The following is a 21,048-nucleotide window of genomic DNA, read 5'->3' as shown; positions in this document are numbered from 1 at the left end:
CACCTGGCCTAGTCACACCCACACTGACCTGCTCTCTGCGACCGTTCACTTCCCTGCCCCTAGGGAGCCCTGCTCTCCCCGCCCTCGTTCTCCGTTTGAAACCCTGGTCATTCGGCACAAATCCGAGGGAGCTCAGCTCTTTCCCCGCTGTCAGCAGTTACCGAGTAAATCGGCTTCCCCTGCTTGGACGAGCGGTTGTTTGGTGCTAATGTGCTGCATGTTTTCTTTATATGGTTTTATATTTAACAAGATATGTGTCACACAGAGGGAGCAGGGCAGCAGCAAGAGCCCGCGCGCAGACGGACTCAGTTTCTCCACAGCGGACGCCGTGTGCGTCCCGCCCCCCCGCCGCCCCCGCGCGAGGTGCCCAGAGGCGGGCACCGCCAGAGAGCCGGGAAACCNGGAGTAGCCGGACGGGAAATGCTGGCACACCGGCCAGGGGCAGGCGGCACCAGGGTGACCCTCCCCCTCGACAGGGCAGTCCCTCGGGGGCGCGGACGGGAGCGCGCAGGTAAGGCGGCGGGGCGGAGCCCTGGAGAGTCGAATGGGCGGGGCCACCGGGAACCAACCAATCACCGGTGTCTCCCGTGGGCGCGTGGGCGGGGCGGCGTGGTTGCCTCGGCGACCGGCTCCCGGCGTCCGTGTTCCACAGACTACTGGGTTCCTGGGCCTCCCGCAGGTCGGGACGCGTGCTCCTGAGGTCGCCTCGCGTCCAGGAAATGGGGCCACTGGCTAGCGCGGCCCTCCCAGGGTTGAGAGGGCCGCTGGCCGCGTGAGCGCCCACGCCCTGCTCTCAGTGGCTCTGGTGGTTCTTAGTTATTTTCTTCTTTAAAGTATTTTTACTCCTGGGGCTCCACCTATCTGGTTTCCTTTTCTTCTTTTTCAGTGGTTAACATTTGCTATGCTGTTTACTCGATGATTCCTGTTTTTCTTGGCCTTTTCTCACTTTCCTTTATTTCCCCTAATCTTCCAAAGGCTAGATCTCTCCATTACCCTGTCTCCAGCCTGGCTTAACAGCCTTAATTAGTACAAGCCTTTTTTTTTTCCCTCCCTCCTTCTTTTAAAAGTTTTCCTTCTTACTTGAGATGCTTCCTTTTTCTAGTTTTTATTATTCTGAGTGTTTTTGTAAGACCCGAGTCAATTCTCAGGCCAGTCTCTGAAGGTCGATCATGATTTATTTGCTGAAGGTGACTTCTTCCTAAGCTCAGTGAAACCACCAGACACTGGAGTTGGCATTCTTTGAGTGTTCTCTCTGTCTGAAGCTCAGATAAGCACCTCCATCCATGGTAGTTATCCTTGTGACAGGCTCCTAGGTGAGTACATCTCTAAACTGTTGCCCAGTGAACTGGACAGCAGGTGTTTTCTGCTGGGGTTGTACAGAGCTCTTAAATTTTTTATTTTAATCATCAACATTTAAAAGTCGGGACATTTCACATAGAAATCTAATTCTTTCCTGGCTTCTCTTAAAAAGTCTTCAAGCATTGTCAATACCAAGCGTCCAACTGCCCCCTTTGAATAAAACATGATTTCTTGAGGCCCCGACTGCCATTTTACAATTGAGCCACTGGTCATATGCTGTGCTGCCTGCTTGCTGGAGGGATTTAGAGTTTTGCTCTCTGTGTTGCTTATTGACTCACCTTTCCCTGGTGCCTTTCTGAAGTCTTTTAGGGACTTTAGTCAGTTCCCACACAGCAAATGTGACATTTGCTTCATCCTAGACCTGCTCAGTCCTAGAACCTAGACCCTGGAAGCATTTCCTCTCAAGTCCAAGAAGGGGCTAATGTCTGTCATATAGTAGGTGCTCAATAAATATTTTCTGAACCGTTAAATAAATGTTCATTTATTTAGACTTCATTTGGTCTAGTTTAGGTGGTCCCGTGGTAGCATCCAAACCGCTGGGCTTCCCAGCATCCCTGAAGTGGCCCCTTTTGTCTGGTAGAGAAACATTTGGCCAAGAGTCAGGACACATCCACATTTTTGGGACTCAGGGCACTGTTGAGACTGCCTTGGGTTGACATGGCCTCAGGAGTGAAGTCCCTTACTCTGGATGCTTGTCTGGCTCCTATTTGATGGAGAAATATTCACAGACTGAGTAGTTCATCTTTTTCACAGGCCCCTGTCACTTCCCAGTTTATAGCTCGCTGGCTTGAAAATAGTAATTTTTTAAAGTTTATTTATTTTGAGAGAGAGAGAGAGAGGGAGAGGGAGGGAGAGAGAATGCATATGCATGTGAGAAGGGAAGGGGCAGAGAGAGAATTCCAAGCAGGCTCCGCTCTGGCAGCAGACATCCTAGTGTGGGGCTTATTCTCACAAACTGGGAAATCGTGACCCGAGCCGAAGTCGGACGTTTAACCAACTGAGCCACCCAGGTGGCCCTGGCTTGAAAATACTATAGACCTTTGCTACAACTTTGTATATCCTTCTTTACCTTGAAGATTAAAACACCTGGAAATAATGACCAGAGACAAACCCGAGGGGTTTTGTTCATTTTTTGTTCATCAGAGCGACAGCAGAATAGATCAGGATCCTAAGACACATTTAACTCCAAAAGCAGAGTTGCAAATTCAAAATGCTGCGGGAACAGGGTGGGGATGAAGTGCAGCCACGTGATTGCAGGCCCTCAAGTGAGGGTGGGGGGGTGATATGAGTCCAGGGTTGCCTGATGTTCTGCTTTTTTCAAGAAAATAGATTTCATGAGAATTCTAGTCATTTTTAAATGTTGGAAACCAGGTTTGAAGTCAAATAAACCCCTGTGATCCCACAGCACACCCACAGGCTGGTTCAGGGGCCAGTTGTGCCTGGTGCTGGATGAGATGTATGCGTCTCAGAGGACTCTGATGACTGCAAGCCACGGGCATGGGAATGTTTCCTGGAATCCGACCCCAGAGCTGGTCCCACGCCTTTCCTCTGACCCATCCCCTGTGTCCTCCTCAGGGGAGAGATAGGTTCTTCACCCTAGAAAGAGAGGCACCATCTCTTCCTCCATTTTTTTGGGGGGGGGGAGGGCTTAGTTCTCAGGTCTAAAGGAAAATGAAGACTGAGAGGTGGAGGATGCAGTCTGGGACCCTATCGATATAGCTGGGTCAGACCCTTTTACCCCCGCTCTCTGTAGCCTTGAGAGGGAGCTGGGGGAGAGGAGATCTAAAAAAAATCAGATTGGTCCTAGATCTTTTCAAGGTGTGGGGCATGGATAGGGGTGTGTAGAGCAGGTTCCCGGGCCTCTCTGTTTCCTAAGTTTGCTCTGAGGGAGAGAGAACTCCATGCCAGTCTCGGGGAGAGCCCAGAGGACATGCTCACCGGCCTGGGGGCTTAAGTGAAATCCAGGAAGGTGTCCATGGAGACACCACAAGACCTTCAGAAGCCCTGTGTGTTGCAAAGGACCATCGTGCCCCTCTATCCGGAAAAGTGCCCTCACTCCTGTCAGGACAGCTGCAGTGCCTTCTTTGAAATGTCACATATCAAAGTCCTTCTACAGAATTTGTTTTCCCATTTTGGCATCCTGCTTTGCTGATATCACAAGAATGCACCAGAGAAAGCGATCGTGAGCTGGCAGTGCAGATCACCTCCCCACCAGCGCAGGTGCAGCCCAGCTCCGGACCCCAGACCCGGAACCCTCGAAGCTGGGAACCCTGTAGGGCTGCAGCTGTGTGGGGAACGGGATCTGGGAGGGACTTCCTGTTGTCCCTAATCCCAGTCTCCACCCGGCTCCCTGGCCCGGTGCAGGCTGTGGAGTCTCCCTTCCCGGGGGAGGGGACCCCCACCGCCCGATGCGCTGGGGAGGGCGCCTGGATCCCGAGATCCACGCAGGTGGCCAGCTGGCAGGAGGGGACGGGGTCAAAGGTGGAAGGCTTCAGGCTGGTGGGGAGAGGAGGGGGCCCGGACCCAGGTTCGGGAAGGGGAAGGACAAGGTCCGTCCAGGCCCGTGAGCAGGATGGACTCTCGTTCCTGCCTGGTGGTTACTGCTGCAGGGAGGGCTGCGGAGAGCAGGCAGCTCAGTGTCTGGATCCCAGGCGGAGCGAGTCAGGCTGAGCGCTGGCTGTGCGTGTCCTGTGCCTGGGAGACCGTGGGGCCTAGATTCCTCAGCTGAGCTGGCTGTGATGGGTGGGGTCACACCCCGCACCTGTTTTGTACAGTCTCTGCTGACCTTTCGGCTCCTGATGACAGGACATACAGATTCTGAGGCAGCCCTGGCTTTCCTTAACTGGGTTGCTCTGAGAGGCAGAGTTCTGGCTTCAGCGACAAAGGGGACCATACAGAATAGCACTCTGTCAAGTGAGGGACCAAAAAACACCAGAGAGAGTGAGGCCACTGGAGGGCACCCAGGAGGCTTCATTTCTGATTGGGACCACGGATGGGTCTGGGCCTGCGTGGGGATTTTCAGGGTCCGGGATACACCGGCTGATTTACATTTCTGCTCTTGCAGGCTCCCGGCCAGAAGCTGGAGGGGGCTTGGCCAGTACAGAGCAACAACTGAGCTGTGCTTTGAGCCCCTGAGACAGAAATGTCTGCAGACGCCAGAGCTGCCCGGACTACCCGGGACAAGGAGAGAGCCCGAGAGGTATGGACAGGGTGCCCGGTAAGGGACGCGTGCCCCGGAAGGCACTGGAGCGGGAGGGGGTTTTCAAGGTAGGGTGTCTCCGCCAATGGAAGAGTCGGACTCGCTGGGCTGGGGTGGGGGTGACGGGAGGGGTTGGAAAGACGGTGCTGTAACGGGAACGTCCTTCCACTGGGAACTGCCGGCCAGCTGGGAGCTGATCTGCTCTGCCTGCTGAGGTCAGTAGTCTGGCAGCCAAAGGCTACTTGAAATAGCAGGGAGCCTGTGTGGGGGTCCTACTGGTGAGGTGGCGCCCAGCGCACACGGGGAAGCCTCAGTTTACCCTCCGCTCCCTTCTGCCTAGGACCCCATCTCCTCTCTCTCTGGGTCTGAGCGCCTAGTCCTTCCTGCACCTGTTGCCCATGTGTGTAATTACAAGCCGTGGGAGGACCAGGGCCCCCGAGCTTGGCATCAAAGGACTATGAGTCAGCTGCAGCCAGGTGTGTGACCTTGGGCAAGTCCCCTGGCCTCTGGGAACCAGGTGTGTCATCTAAAACGCATATCCTGTGCCTGCCGCTCCCACCTGTCCAGATCATTATCGTAACGTATAAAGTAAGAACACCCCCAGCACTGGAACCAGGTCAGAGAAGCAGATCGCCTCAACTCGCAGGTGTAAGTACAAGTAGAAATCGAGCGCAGGTCTCCGACGGCTCACCTCAGGTTACAGCCTGATCAACCCGCTGTAGGTTGAAGATATTATTAAGTGGACAATGCACTTAATACACGAGAACCTGCTGAGTATCAGAGCCTCATCTCACTTACCTTATACGTGCTCAGAACACTCAGAGCAGCCTACATTGGGCAAAACCACCAAACACAAAGCCTACCTCACTGAACACTGCACTGAAGGAGGAAACCAGAATGGCTGTCAGTTTGTTGGTCATTTACACGGGTGACCACGTGGCAGACTGGGGGCTGTGGCTCCCACCGCCTGGCATCCAGAGCGAGGACCATACTATACGTTGCTAGCCCAGGGAAAGGTGCAAATTCAAACTTGGAAGTACTGTTTGTTTCCACCCAATGTGCATCACCTCAGTACCATCATAGAGGGGAAAACTCATTAGGCTGAGCCGTCGTGAGTCAGGGAACATCTGTGTTAGCTCTCCCGCTTTCATGCCGTAGAAGGTACAAACACGTGTGGCCACCACTTGCGTTCCCTTCCACGATGCCCTTGTAACACCCAGTGGGCCTCGCATGTCCCTGACCTTCTCTGCTGCTGTTGGGTTCTGTCAGCTCACACAGTAGAGTGATAATAATTCTTTCTGGCACCACTCTGTGTTTATCCAGAATGATCCAGAGTGGGCAGCTCTTTCTCACAGGTGATCTGTGCATGAGGCAGAGTAGCTGAGTCTTGGAGGCTGCCTGCCTCCTGTGGCTCCCAGGCCTTCTGACTGCCGGCCTCAGGGTCTTCCTTGTGAGACCCTAACATATACAGAGGTGGGGGTAGGGCGGGGGAGAGGCCTGAGTTCCCAGAAGCCTGTGCTGTGGGCAATGATGAGGCCTCACCAGGGGCCTCCCAATGCAAAGGAAGTGACTTTCCCAAAGCTCTTGAGAGTTGTGGGAAGGTGGTGCCCACTCAGGGTTGAGCAGCGAGTGAGGGGCTGGTCTGGATCGAGCCCTGGTTGCCTGCCCTTCCAGCCGAGGCTGCTGTGAGGAAGGGGTGAGCTAGGAGGACCCTAGGGAACCCTGAACCAGTGTGGTGGGTGGTGCTGCAGGGGTGAGCCAGGAGGAGGTTTCCTTCCGTCAGACCGTCAGACTAAGGTGGGCATAGGCTTTGGCACAGTTAGCAGTACCCTTGGGCTTTTTTCTCCAAACTAAAAAACTCCAACTTCTGTGTCCAAATTCAGTCAGGCTGGAAATGGCCCAAGGCCACATAACACCTCCCTGTCATTTTCAGGAAATGGTGGCTCTGGGGTTGACTTCTGAGTCAGATATACCTTGAGTTCAAGTCCTGGCCAGCCAGTCACGGGCTCTGTGATCTTGGGCCGTGGTCTGATCTCCAAGCCTGGGTGTGTTAGTTTCCGGTGTCTGTGTAACAAACTGGGTGGCATAAAACAGGCAGAATTTGTTCTCTTGGCTCTGGAGGCCGGAAACCCCAATCAGCGCTTCGGCAGGGCTCCCTCGCAAGGCTCTAGGAGAGGATCCTTCTGCCTCCCAGAATCTGGTGGCCCCAGGTGTCCCTTGGCTTCACCCCAGCTCTGCCTCCACCTTCATGTGGCTTTCTCTGTATGTCTGTGTCTTCTTCTTATAAGAACGCCCTTCATTGGATTTAGGGCCCAGCCTAAGTGCAGAATGTTGATTACATCAGCCAAGACCTTTTTTCCAAATAAGGTCACATTCTGAGGTTCCGAGCAGACATGAAATCTGGGGGGACACCATTCAAACCACTGCACGTGGTGTCCCCATACACGAAAGAGAAACAGCCCCCACTGCTGCGGGAGGTAGAGGCTGGAGCAGGGAAGAGGCACCTACGTGCTCGGTGGGCACCTGGCCAGCCCGTCCCTGGCTCGGCCTCGAGCCTCCATTCCTTTCTGTGCTGGCCCGGCCTTGTGGGGGTGAACCAGACATATGTGGGGCCCCCGGGCCCGGGGAAGGAAGCAAGGCCAGCGGTGAACTGCATTTGGGTGCGTTTGGCCACCTGGGCGCCGGCCGCTGCCAGGACCCTCAGGTGCGGGGCCCGGCTGCTGACGGGGACTGTCGTTCCTAGGTTCCTGGTCGCAGGCATACTTGTCAAGAAATGCTTTCTGAGTCAGAGGAGACGGTGCCTGTGGGAGCTGCTCAGGAGTCACCCCACATCAAGACGGAGCCTGAAGAGCCGCAGCCTGATGGGCCAGCGCAGGGGGACGGGGCCCGAGGAGCGCAGGGCTGGGTGTCCCTAAGCCAGGACTCTAAGGAAAAAGCTCTTTTCCTGCCTGGAGGAGGTGAGGAGAGGGGTGGAGAGGGGCGCAGAGAAGGGCACTTTCTCGGTGGCAGCTGTGGGGAGAGGTGGAGGCTCACAGCAGGGGCGGGGAGGGCAGGAGCTTGCCCGCCATGGAGATGCTGGGATGTCCCCCGCCTGCCCCTCAGGCATCCCTCCCGCACAGCCTCAGAGCCTACTGACCCTCTTCTTGGGTCAGGTCGGGGTGCAGTTTGAGGCAGCGGTGGGTGCCCCTGGTAGGCGGGGTGAGGCGGCCGCCCTGAGCACCTCTGTCCTCTCTCAGCCCTCCCCTCCCCCCAGATCCCTGTGCTCTCTCGCGAGGGGAGGACCAGAGACCGGCAGATGGCTGCGGCGCTCCTCACCGCCTGGTCCCAGGTGAGTGTCCCCATCCAAGTCCAAGACTGGAGGAAAAGCAGAGGGATGCGGAGGGACGGCATCTCTGACTGTGACTCTTCCCCTGGAAGCGAGCGCCACACTCGAGGGCGGGGGCCGGAGGGGACGTGCGTGGAGAGCCTGAGCTTTGGCTGCGGTGCCCGAAAAGGAGGCCCATTTCTGTCTCTTGTGTTGTACACGGCTGCCTCGTTCTTGCCGCCGCGAAGCCACCCTCACGCGGCCATCCTGCTTCACCAGCAGACGTGAGGGCAGGGCTCACTCCGGGCCGTGGGCAGGGAGCCAGTCGCCCTCCTCTGGGAGCCATCGTGTCCCTCCAGGGGGTCCTGGTGTGTCCTGAAGAGTGGGCCTCTTGTGTTGTTTCAGATGCCAGTGACCTTCGAGGACGTGGCCCTGTACCTCTCCCGGGAGGAGTGGGGGCGGCTGGACCATGCGCAGCAGAGCTTCTACAGGGACGTCCTGCAGAAGAGGAATGGGCTGTCCTTGGGTAAGGGCCGGGGTGGCGCCCGAGGTGGGGCCCATCCCCCCTTACCTCCTCCTCCGCTTCCAGGGCTCACAGTCTTTCTCGCGGTTCCTCTGGACTGCGAGCTGTTTTCTAGCACCTTCCTGGTGAAGGACGTGCGCTCCAGCTGTGCTGACGGGGCAGTCACGGCCCCCCGCCACATGTGGCTGCTCAGCACGAGAAATGTGGCTGCAGCTACAGACTTTTTATTTATTTATTAATGTCACTTTAATCAGCTCAAATTCGAATTGCGATAGCCCCACATGGCTAGGGGCCGCCATGGGGCAGGACTGACCCGGGAGCGGGGTTCTGCTCCTGGCTCTTCTGAAGTGCTCTCTCCTCTGCCCCACCTTCCTGCTCCTCCCAGCTCGTGTGCAAAGTGTCTTCGCAGGAAGCTGGGCTCTGGCTCAGGGCTGCTGGCGGGGGGTGGGGCAGGTCATGGTCAGCTCCTCTCTCCGGGTCCCCAGGCCCTGAACTCTCTCACATCCACCCCGAGGGGCCTGTCCTCTTTGAGCGGGGCCTTGGCTCCCTCATTTTTTCTCATGGTAAGTGAGGTTTTTTTCAAACTCTGGTTTTCTTGGCAGATTTCTATGAGGTCTGACGGACCTCATTCATTCATTCATTCATTCATTGTTATTCATTCGTTCATCCAGTGTGTCTGTCACACGTCAGTCACACACTTGCTAGACCGATGGAGCCAGGGGGCTTGGGGAGTCCCCCCTTGACTCTGAGGTTAGGCCTCAGGGTTGGGGCAGCTCAGTGCTTTAATTATCTCAGGCTTGCTCACACCCACTGTTAACCACCCCCAAGGCATGGAGCAGCAGACCCAGGCAAGTGCTGGGAGATCACAGGGAACTGAGCACCCATCTGCAGCCCCAGGACAAGCCTCACAAATGCCCTAAACCCACTGGGTGGTCCAACGCATTCCTTCCCTGGCGTAGGGCTTGGATCGGGGCGTCGAGGCTGGGCTCCTCCACTCTCTTACTGATTTGAGCGGAATCCCCAGGCTCTCGCCCCAGGGGACTTGGCCAGTGCGCCTTTGGTCGCTGACTTTTGGGTGGTCAGCACTGCTGGCCTCTTCTCCCAGGCCTCCCACTTGGCTTCCTTTCCCCCAGCACCCCTCCCCCAGGAGCCCTTTCTGCCCATGGTCTGGGAAGGTGCTGGAGCGGGAGACATTGCTGGCCGATGCCGGGGGCCCGTGTGCCAAAAGGGGGGTGTCGGCAGCTGGCTTCACACAGCCCCTCCCGTTACTCCGGGTGCTCCTTCAGGGAAACCAGATGGAGCCCAGCTCAGCCCTGAGAAGGGCGTGGCTGGCAGTTACCCCGGAATGTGCTTCCTAGAGACAGGTGGACGCCTGATCCTGAGTGATGTTTGAGCTCACTTAGTTTTACCCCGAGTGTGCAGAGCTGCCTCCTCACTTGCCAGGTGGGGGCAGGGAAGGGGTGTCCCCTGCTGTGTGGCCTGGTGACTGAGCGCAGCGTCTCTTCTCTCTTTTTGGCCAGGGTTTCCCTTCAGCAGACCCTTCTGGGCCTCCCAAGGACAGGGCAAGGGTGAGGCCTCAAGTTCGTGCCAGCAGATGGGAGACGAGGAGGAGAAGACAGGTGCGTGCAGGGGTGGCCGGTGGGTGGGTGCCATGGCGTGGGGCGGTGGGGGTCACTGCTGTCATTCCCAGGTTCCCCTCTCAGCGTGGGCTCTCTGTTTCCCCTGGGGTCCAGACACATGGCCCCTCCAGGGGCAGGGCGGCCAGCTCCCCGTCCTCCCCAGGGGGTGGCTTTCACTTCCAGGATCCCTGCTCTTACCTCCATCTCCAGAGTCCCCCTGGGTCCCTCCTGAAAGTCTCTCTCTCGCTGGAAACCCTCTTTCTCCAGGAGCCATTGAGGTGGGGAAGGAGGAGCCGGCCCCGGCAGCCCTCAGGGACGCGAAGTCGTCCAGAAGTCGGGTGGGGAGAGCGCAGGGGGACGGCCTGCCGCGCGGGAGCAAGTGGGNNNCCCCGCCTGACGCCAGCCTCGCGAAGGCTCCGGAGGGCCGCCTCCCCGAGAAACCCAGAGAGGGGCGGACGGGCACCCCCGAGAGCGGCGAGGAGGGCCTGGCCCCCGACGGGGACGCGGGCAAGAAGACGTACGCGTGCGAGCAGTGCGGCAAGGCCTTCAGCTGGCACTCGCACCTGGTGACGCACCGACGCACGCACACGGGCGAGAAGCCCTACGCCTGCACGGACTGCGGGAAGCGCTTCGGCCGCAGCTCGCACCTCATCCAGCACCAGATCATCCACACGGGCGAGAAGCCCTACACCTGCCCGTCCTGCTGGAAGAGCTTCAGCCACCACTCGACGCTCATCCAGCACCAGCGCATCCACACGGGCGAGAAGCCCTACGTGTGCGACCGCTGCGCCAAGCGCTTCACCCGCCGCTCGGACCTGGTCACCCACCAGGGCACGCACACGGGCGCCAAGCCCCACAAGTGCCCCATCTGCAGCAAGTGCTTCACGCAGAGCTCGGCCCTGGTCACGCACCAGCGCACGCACACCGGGGTCAAGCCCTACCCGTGCCCCGAGTGCGGCAAGTGCTTCAGCCAGCGCTCCAACCTCATCGCGCACAACCGCACGCACACGGGCGAGAAGCCCTACCACTGCCTCGACTGCGGCAAGAGCTTNGGTACGCTGCCACTGCCATCACTCTTGTCCTAGAGACCCTGCCTGCTCCACCCTGGACCCTCCCCCGGCTCTTTGGGAGCCGGAGCGGGGCTCCGCCAGCCTGCAGACTCCTGCCCCTTGTCTGCTGCTCTGTCTCCTGTCTCAGGCACTGTGGGCCTGCTTTGTGACTGAACATTTTCCATCTGCTTCCACTGGGGCCCAGCGGTAATCCAGGGAGGATTCCTCCCCTAGCAGGGACCACTGGCCCTCCTGGTGCCTTCCAAGGCTGCCGCCGGCATCCTCTACTACTTTTCACCTCCTTGGCCTCTTCGTACATGCCCTTTATAATTTGTCCTACCTGCCTGTGTCTGGCTCTTTTACTCTGGCCCTTCTGGGTTTTGACCTCTGTAGCTTGTATTTCCCATTCTTTATCTTTTTTTCCCTGGGGAGGAGTGAGCTCAGCCTGCTTATTATCCAAGATTTGCAGCTTGGCTCCCAAGATAACATTCAGTTCTGACATCAGCTGACCTTGAGGACCTCTGCATGAGGGAGGCTGTTGAGTCTCCACCTGCTCCCATGCATCAAGCTCTAGAGGAGCTGGAACAGGAAACTGCACTGAGAGTAGTAGAGCTGCCAGCTGAGCAGCTGCCCGGCCAGGCGTGGGGCCAAGTGCCATGTAGATGCCACTTCTACGCTGCATAACTCTCAGTAGTGGATTCCATCCCGTTTCTATAGATGAGGAAACTGAGGTCGAGAGAGAAGCCCAGTAACTTAGCCAACAACCAGTGAGCTGGAATCTGGGGTTCAGGTCCACGAATTTTATTGTGTAAAGAGTACTCCTCTTTTCCATGCACCCCAGCAACTGTTGACTGTCTAGTGCATGTTATGAGGTAGGGCTGTCTAAAAAGAGTAAGACCACCAGACTGTAAACTTAAGCTTCAGGGGTGCTGGGCCCAGCTAGAGATGGCAAGTGGAGGGGTATGTAATCAGCTAGATGCCAGGTAGCTGCTGACTAGTTTGGGGCCCAGGCAGAACTTGGTTGTGTCTGGGAGGTCTCAGTGGGATCTAGGGCTGGGTTGCTGCAGGACTGGTTGAATTAGGTGGCTCCTGCTTGAAGAGGTGACAAAGGTGTTTCCTCCGTTCAGCTTGTCTTCATGGCTATGGTCACTCAGAAATGGGATTTCTCTGCCTGGCTCAGTGTAAGGGGCTAGGGGGACTTGTACCCATAAAGCAGGCTTGCTGCTCCCAGTAGCTTGTTTGCTGACGAGAGAGAGAGGCAGGAAGGACACTTACTACAACGATATAGAGAGCATTGGTCACTCGGTGCAAGCTTAGCACAGACTGTGTATTCATTTGCTTCTATGGGCTTCATGACCAGTGTTCCAGGACTTGAACCACTCAGATCTGTCGAGTGAGCCAGAAGGTCATTTAAAGACTTCACTCTGGCCTCTGAGGAACTCCGAGACCACGGTCTCCAGGAGAAACCGTTTCCCCTTTTCATAGAACCACGTAGAGGGTCATGATACCAAGGGCCCCGGGGGTCTCAGTCCACTTCTCCCTAGAGACCCATCCAGAGGCCACCATTCTGGGACAAAGCTGGCGAGAACATTTTAAGGGTGGAACTTGGAGATTTAGAAAACATTTGACAAGAGCAACGAAGACGGCAGAGGTAGCTGAGGTGTCTTGGAAGGGCCTAGAATGTCAGACCAAAGGGTGTTCATGATTTGGTGGGGGAGAGGTAGCTGGCCGGGAGGGGGCATGCCAGGCAAGGTCCTTCGTGTCTATGGGTATGCGCTCGGATGCGGCCTGCTTCCTCCTGGCTTCTCACTCCTGACCTCCCTGAGGCTCGGCTCGAAAGAGCCCCACTTGGGTGCTCACCGTTCACCTGCGCCTGCGCGGTCAAAAGAAGTGGGAGGGCGGAGGCGGGGAAAATTCTCTGTGGGCTGCGCCGCCCACCCGCTCCCTGTGCGGCCCGAAGGCAAAGCCCAGTGCTTGTTGAAGGGACTCAAGGCCCAGCTGGCCCAGCTGCCCTGCTCGGTTCGGGGGCATTTCATCGCGTGGTGGGGTGACTGCGCGGGGTTACGAGGCCGGGACGTGTGCTGGGGTTCTCGTAATCGGGACAACCCCACCNCCGCCAATCACGACCCTTTCTCTCACCCCTCAATTCCACCAGGGGTGGAATTGCAGGGCAAGGTTGCCCGGCAATAGCCGAAAATCTCCGCTTTGGCCATTTCTCTTTCCCTCCCTGCCACGCGTCGGGCTCAGAAGAGACCAAAGACTGGGTGCTGGATTCCTGGCTTCACCAACCCCCGAGGCTCCTGCGGTCCGAGATAGGACGCGGGCGGAGGGGCTGAGGGCCAGAGCCACCTCCGGCTTCGCGCGCTCAGCCCCCTCATATGGTTGCAGGCTGGAGACTCCGGGAGCCCGAACCCAGCAGCAACCCACGGCCCCTGCACTGGAGCTCGGCGGGCGCTTGCACGCCTCCCGCCGGCGCTCTAGCCTTCCGAGCCTCGGAGCAGGGCTTGCGTGCTGCCAGGGAGAGCCGGGTGCGGGTGCGGGAATGGCCTGGAAGGAGAGCGCAGTCCTCTTCCCTAGGGAGTCGCGGCGGGCGCTTGCACGCCTCCCGGGGGTGTGGGGGGTGGCTCTGGGTGGTGTGTGGAGGGAGGTAAAGGGCGGGGAAACGTTAAATTAGGGGCTTTACTGCGATCACTCATGCATTTTTCCAACACGAAATGAATGCCTGCGTTCCAGGTTCTTTGCTAAACGTTGAGGAATAAGCGGTGAAAGGGCCAGATAAGATCCCTGCCCTCTCGAGGTTCCGATCTGGTGAGGGAGACCGACAAGCAGATAAGTGAAACAAACATTAATTTCAAGTAGTGACAAATACCAGGAAGAAAGAAACGGGTGAAGCCCTGGAGGATGTTAGGAACGGAGTGTCAGGAAGGGCCTCTTCAAGGAGGGAAGTTTTAACCTGAGACTTGCAGAAGACAAGAAGCCATTTTATAGTATTTGGAGCAGAACTTTCCACGCATGGGGAACAGAATGAATAAAAATCCTGGCCATGAGGAAGAGACTACCGTTCGGAGAGCTGAAATCACACCTCTGGTGGGAGGGAAGGTGGGAGGTGACTGCAGGAGGGGAGGCTAGAAGGTGACACTGCCCAGGGCTGTGGGCTGAGGTTTCTCCTTGCTGTGGCGAAGAGGGTGGAGAAAGGAAGTTATTAGGATGATTCAGCCTTCCTGGTCCCCACGCTACCCTACCCGGCTGGCCTGTGGCGTGTGGTCAGGCAGGCTCCCTTGCCTGCGCTGCAAAGACAGCACTCTGTGGCCTGCACCTCTGTCACCTCCTAGAGCACCCGTTTATCTGTTCTCAACTAACAAAGTTCTAGGCTGCTCGTGAAGATTAATACTACAACCTCCTCCCCCCTTCCCTACCCAGGCCACTGACCAGAACAAGCTCGGCTCAAATCTTCAGGAGAAAATGGAAAAAATGCCTGGATGGCCTAAATCCTGCAGCCTCTTATGTACCCCCCACTCCTGTGGGCCTGCCCAGGACACAGGTTCCTGGCCGATGCATAAGTCCCTGGGACTAACCACTCTTTATTGAGCACTTCCTGTGTGTTAAAACTTAGTGCTGGGGTAAGTGGTCTTATGTGTATTATGTGTATTCTCTTACTTATTTAATCCCTGTCACAATCATATGAAGTAGTGAATCAGTTAGAATTCAGTTCAACTCCAAAATAGCAGAATCTTAACCAGGATGGACCGTGTATTTCTCCAGACAACAGTGCAGGTGGGCTGGAGGCAGACGGCCTCCATCGGGACTGGTGTGGCCTACGGAGTCAACACGGCCCCTCCTCGCCTGCTGCCGCTCCACCACCAGTCAAGTGCCCTCTCACGATCCCAAAACAAGCAGTAGGATTTAACCACACATGCTGATTTCTAATGTTTTATTTATTATTTTGAAGGACAGAGAGCACGTGTGCGGGTCGGACAGAGAGGGAGGGAGACAGGGGAACCGAAGTGGGCTCTGCGCTGATAGCAGAGAGGCTGATGCCAGGCTTGAAACCAGGAACCGTGAGATCATGACCTGAGCTGGAGGCAGACAACTGATTGAGGCACCCAGGTGGCCCAATATATGCTAATGAATTTTTTTTTTTATCAAATGGGAATACTATGTACAACTTTATCTTAATAAATTTGAAATCATAGATGAAAGGAACAATTTCCTAGGAAAAATTTTTTAAAAACTGTCAAAATTTAGGCAGGAAAACATGGAAATTCTGAATATCCAATATCCTATAGGGGAAATAATAGAAATATTTTTATTTTTATCATCTTTTTAACACAATTTTTGTGTGCTTATTTTTGAGAGAGAGGGAGGGAGAGAGAGACAGAGAGAGAGAGAGAGAGAGAAACACAATCTGAAGCAGGCTCCAGGGTCCAAGCTGTCAGCCTAGAGCCTGTCATGGGGCTTCAATTCTTGAGATCAAGATCTGAGCCGAAGTCAGACACTCAACCGACTGAGCCACCCAGGAGCTCCTTTATCATCTATCTTTAATGAAAACAAAAACCAGAAAACCTCTTAGTAGGCAATAATGGTAGTCAGGGTATACATTCTGGTTGTAACAGAGGTCCAAAATGCAGTGGGTTAAACACTGTATCTGTTTCTTTCTCATGTCACGGCCTGGGTATAAATCTAGGGCAAATTTGGGGGCTCCATAATCATCAGGAATCCAGACACTTTCCATCTTATTGCTTTGATACCTCTGGGTGTTACTTGCCTCCGCATGGCCCATGCCACTAGGTCCAAATTTCTGCTAGCAGCTGGGGAAAATAGGAAGACATGACCCATCCCTTTTGAGTAAGATACATGCATCACGTCTGCTCACATCTCATTGCCTTCAGTTTAACTACACGGCCATACTTAGCTGCAGGGGAGGCTGGGAAGATATATTCCTTATTCTGAATGGCCATGTCCCTATTGAAAACTTGTTTAAAATTCTTTTAATGCTTACTTATTTTTGAAAGAGAGACAGAATGCAAGCAGGGGAGGGACAGAGAGAGAGGGAGACACAGAATCTGAAGCAGGCTCTGGGCTCTGAGCTGTCAGACACAGCACCCGAGGCAGGGGTCCAACTCACAAACTGCAAGACCATGACCTGAGCCGGTCAGATGCTTAACGGAGCCACCCAGACACTCCCCAAAATTCTTACTGTAGAAGAAAACTGATATTGGGGAACAGCTAGTAGTTTTTTTGCTGAGAATGAGAATAGATGCTCCTTGGGGCGCCTGGGTGGCTGTCGGTTAAGCGTCCGATTTCAGCTCAGGTCATGATCTCACGGTTCATGGGTTTGAGCCCCGCGTTGGGCTCTGTGCTGACAGCTAGCTCAGAGCCTGGAACCTGCTTCGGATTCTGTGTCTCCCTCTCTCTCTGACCCTCCTCTGCTCACGCTGTCTCTCTCAGAAATTAATTAAAAAAAAAAAACATTAAAAAAAAGAGAGAATAGATGCTCCTTAATATAGAATGGATATATATCAGAGGCAAACAATGAACAATTGTAAATCACCAAGAGTATGTTCATTAACTAAGACAATGATGCCTACTGTTCTCAATTTTTAATTGTTTAGAGAGTTCTGGACTAAGACTGAGAAAATAATGAGTATAAATTCTGTAAATGAATACAAATTTTCTGGAAAGAAAAATTTTCACTTTTTAATTATTTATAGATTATATTTCCTAGCTAGAAAAATAAACTAAAATTACTTTAGGAAGAAAAAGAAGTGCTACTGGGTGGTTAATTTCAGTATAATTGTATACAAATAACTTGTCATCTATCAGCAATGCCCAATAACATATATGGTAAAAGTGCCAGTTATTTATTGTTTCTCAGCCCCATTTTGTCACGCTTTGTGATAGTAGAGGCTGTAGGAATGCTAGCCAACTTGATGTTAGTCCTTGCCAGTAGAGGGCGATGGAAGAACACTGTTAAGTCCACACCTAGAAAAGGGGACTGTCAAGGTTCTTTTCCCCTGGGCAGTTTTCCACCGGGCGGGGATCCCACAGGGCAGTGGGCAGTGGGAGGAAGCACAGCACCAACTACTTAAGCAGTCTTCACAGGGCAGGCTTGGTTCATGCCCTCCAGCAAGTTGTTCAAGCCAAGGGTGGAAGGTGGGTGTTTGCCTTAACGATGTGAAAACACAGAAAAAGGGAAAAATTCTAATTGCCCAAGAGGAAGCGATTTTATTTTCTCTCTCTCTTTTTTTTTATATAAATAGTTTGTCAAGTTGGTTTCCAACAACACCCAGGGCTCATCCCCACAAGTGCCTTCCTCCATGCCCATCTCCCCGCTCTCCCCCCACACCCATCAGTCCTCAGTTTGTTCCCAGCATTCAAGAGTCTCATGGTTTGCCTCCCTCCCTCTCCCCAACTTGGTTTGCCTCCCCCTTCTCCCCCACGGTCCTTCGTTAAGTTCCTCCTAATCCTCCTATACGTGCAAACATATGGTTATCTGTCCTTCTCTGCCTGACTTATTTCGCTCAGCATAACACCCTCAAGGTCCATCCATGTTGCTACCCATGGCCAGATTTCATTCTTTCTCATTGCCATGTAGTATTCCATGGTACAGATAAACCACATCGTCTTGATCCATTCATCAGTGGATGGACACTTAGGCTCTTTCCATGGTTTGGCTATTGTTGAGAGTGCTGCTATGAACATTGGGGTCCATGTGCCCCTATGCATCAGCACTCCTGTATCCCTTGGGTAAATTCCTAGCAGTGCTATTGCTGGGTCATAGGGGAGTTCTAGTGTTAATTTTTTGAGGAACCTCCACACTGTTTTCCAGAGGGGCTGCACCAGTTTACATTGCCACCAACAGTGTAGGAGGGTGCCCGTTTCTCCACATCCTCGCCAGCATCTAGAGTCCTCTGATTTGCTCATTTTAGCCACTCTGACCGGCATGAGGTGGTATCTCAGTGTGGTTTTGATTTGTATTTCCCTGATGAGGAGGGATGCTGAGCATCGTTTCATGTGTCTGTTGGCCATCTGGATGTCCTCTTTGGAGAAGTGTCTGTTCATATCTTCTGCCCATTTCTTCACTGGGTTGTTTGTTTTTCGGGTGTGGAGTTTGGTGAGTTCCTTATAGATTCTGGATATTAACCCTTTATCTGATATGTCATTTGCAACTATCTTTTAAGAGGAAGCGATTTTAAATAAAATATGGAACTTCCCTGCTATGGAATACTATGCAGTCTGCAAAACAGATGCATTTTATTTGTATATGGTGATATGGAAAGATATCCTTGATAGACTTTTGAGTCAACCAACGTTACTTACATGTAATGATTCCAGATTTCAGTACAGGTATTCACAGATCTATAAGAACAGGTTAAAATATTAATAATGCTCACTTGTGAATGGCTTTATTAGGAATATTTTTTCACCTTCACTTATCTTTGCCTTCAACAAATTCAACAAATATTGTTACTCAACAGATATCGTGACAGGCACAAATCCAGGTGGGAGTAGGGCAGTGGAAACTGACCTCACGGAGCTTATACTCGAGTACTGGGAGACAAATATCACACAGGTCTGTTAAGCAGTGATAAAAATAAGGCAGAGCAGAAGCATGGCGGGGTGCTGTTTACACAGGGTTAGGGAAAGCCACTTGGAGGAAGTGACATTTGAGCAGATTGAGGGAGCTAGCCTTGTGGATAGATAACTTTATAATTTTTCATACTTTCTTAATTTTCTTTTCTACACTAAGTGTGCAATACTTGCGTAATCAAATCAAAACAAGAGAGCTCTATATTTCAGGAAAATGACCTGGAGCCTCAGATCTCCTGGTAGAGAAGCGGAGTGTGGGAGCAGGTACAAATACATGGAAAGAAGAACCCAGCGCTCCCTGCCCCGAGAACCCCGCCGCCCCGCAGACGAAGCTGCCGGTGGGAGAGAGGGGCGGGGCGCCCNNNCGCCTGCAGCGTCCCGCGGCAAGACCCGGGCCCGACGCTCGGGGACGAAGAGTTGCCGCAGGAGGCTCCGCGGCCCTCACTGGACTGCATTTCCCAGGAAGCCCCACGCCTCTCTAGGGGCGGCTAAAGACTGAGGCGAGGGCGGGACTCAAGAGGCTGGAAATGAGTCTCCCGGGGCCGAGCTCCAGTTCCTGGGTCGCGCGCGGGCTTTCGGCCCTCCGTCCTCGACTGACTCAAGGAGGGCGGAAGGAAGAGTTCGTCCTCAGGGCATCCCTTCCGGCGGTTCAGCAGCTCTAGTCGTGGCTGGGCCAGACGTCGTCTCGGGCACCAGACCAGCCTTGTCTTTCCCTTTTCGCCGTTTAGTGGCCAGAAAGGGAGAGAGATCTGAAAGGACGAAACTACACACAGGTCTCAGTCTGGGGGCTTAGATGTTGACGCTCAGGGCGACGCTGCCTGGTGATTGGCCAACTCTGGAAATTCTCCCCGTTCATTGGCTATCCATCGGGGAGAAGGCGGACTCAATGGGCGAACGGCCTCCTGAGGCGTGTACTGCGAGTGCTTGCTGCGGCGCATGCGCCATGTTGTTTCCCGACGAGCCCCGCGCAAACTTCCGGCGCAGGGACCTGGCGGCGGAACTAGGAACCCAGGGCGGTTGTGGGCGGTGTGTAGCCCGGGGGCGGGACCGGCGACGCGGGCCGCGGAGCTCAGACATCGACTGCGGGGCTCCGAGCGGTCGGGGTCGGCGCCCCGAGACTGAGGCCGAAGGGGGCGCGCGCCGCTGGGAAGTGCCGCGTTTGGGGGCGCGCCTGCATCGCTGGCCGCCCAGTGCCTCTCAGTTGCGCGCAGGCAGAGCCGCCGGGGTCGGAGCGCAGGGCTCCGGCCAGGTCCGCCTTCCCGCCCGCCGCGTCCTGCGAGCGACCCTGGTGAGTCCCTGACCCTCTGCGAGGGCAGCCTTCTCCTTGGTCACTGGAGGATGAGAATGGAGCGCGTACCTTTCAGGGGTGTTGCGAGGAGTGGAAGCAGAAAGTAAATAAAGTGCTTAGCGTGAAGTAGGAGAGGACAGGAAACCACCTGAATGCCTTACTCGGGTAACCTGTGAAATTGGAGCTCATCCAAGCCGTAGACTCTCCCAGAGCGGCTAATGAAGAAGCATCGTTAGGTGGAAAAGCAAGTTGCAAAATAGTATGTGCAGTAAGACCTGATATATGTAGACACATACACACATTTGGTTTTCCCCGTTTCTGTAGATTCATTTTAAGGAGATGGACGGAAAAGTCTAGGAGATCATATGTCATGCTGTTCATGGGAGGGTGCAACTGAATTACGGAAGGGAGTTTCTGTTTTGTGTGTTTCTGTATTGTTTAAATCCCCCCGTTTTATTACAGTGGTCTGTGTCACATTTTTTTTGTTAAAAGAGCAATTAAGGAAAATTTCCAAATCCATACTTTACGGGAGTATCGTAAAGAGGAGCAACGTAAGGTGAAAATACGTGTCATTCGTTCATATGTACCTGTGGATAAATGGCTTAGACAGGTTCTGTGAGCTCTTTCTTGGTGCCCAAGGTCCAAGATGTGTTCTGGAATTCAGAAGTTTTCAAATTTGAGGACGATAATACAGTACACATGGTATATCAAGTCACTCCACCAGCCCAATCTGCAGCAATACTCAATAATCAAAACTATTAATTTTTTAATCACAGTGTAGTGCACATATAGAAATACACATGGTACATACAGCTTGGTGAGTATTTACAAACTGAGTAAATACAAAGATGTTTTTGCTGTAAAATATATGAACGTTTATATTAAGTGAGATAAATGGGGATTCTAAATATGCTTTTATCAGTAGGCTGGGGAGTAAAAACCTGGGAGTTTGGGATTTCAGAGCTGAGGATAAGGAGCTGTGGATCTGTTTTGGTAGAAAAAAGTCACATGAGCAAGGCACTAGAGGACAGCCTAAAAAAGATAAAAAAAGATATCCGGGCCAACAAAGGCCAGGAGCAGGCTGGTGTTTGCTCATGTGCTCCCCCCCCCCCCCCCC

At 54.1% G+C, this 21,048-nt stretch overlaps 2 protein-coding genes across 2 annotated transcripts in view; both read left to right on the top strand.

Moving 5' to 3' along the window:
- Positions 1 to 4,476: 4,476 nt before the first annotated feature.
- The window catches only part of ZNF205 (zinc finger protein 205), a 20,513-nt gene continuing 3,941 nt past the window's right edge, over positions 4,477 to 21,048 (top strand). The window contains exons 1-7 of the mRNA XM_077762604.1: positions 4,477 to 4,558; positions 7,302 to 7,515; positions 7,795 to 7,886; positions 8,268 to 8,388; positions 9,906 to 10,004; positions 10,272 to 11,057; positions 11,798 to 11,801. Coding sequence (XP_077618730.1) covers positions 4,502 to 4,558; positions 7,302 to 7,515; positions 7,795 to 7,886; positions 8,268 to 8,388; positions 9,906 to 10,004; positions 10,272 to 11,057; positions 11,798 to 11,801 — 1,373 coding nt within the window. The 5' untranslated portion in view covers positions 4,477 to 4,501. The remainder of the gene's footprint in view (positions 4,559 to 7,301; positions 7,516 to 7,794; positions 7,887 to 8,267; positions 8,389 to 9,905; positions 10,005 to 10,271; positions 11,058 to 11,797; positions 11,802 to 21,048) is intronic.
- The window catches only part of ZNF213 (zinc finger protein 213), a gene marked incomplete at its 3' end in the record, with an annotated part of 4,491 nt that continues 3,120 nt past the window's right edge, over positions 19,678 to 21,048 (top strand). The window contains exon 1 of the mRNA XM_077762480.1: positions 19,678 to 19,931. The remainder of the gene's footprint in view (positions 19,932 to 21,048) is intronic.

Source organism: Crocuta crocuta, unplaced genomic scaffold (genome assembly GCF_008692635.1).
Source record: "Crocuta crocuta isolate KB4526 unplaced genomic scaffold, BGI_CrCroc_1.0 scaffold234, whole genome shotgun sequence".
Lineage (NCBI taxonomy): Eukaryota > Metazoa > Chordata > Mammalia > Carnivora > Hyaenidae > Crocuta > Crocuta crocuta.
Note: the sequence above shows the minus strand (reverse complement) of the source record. Positions and strands in the feature narration are given on the sequence as shown.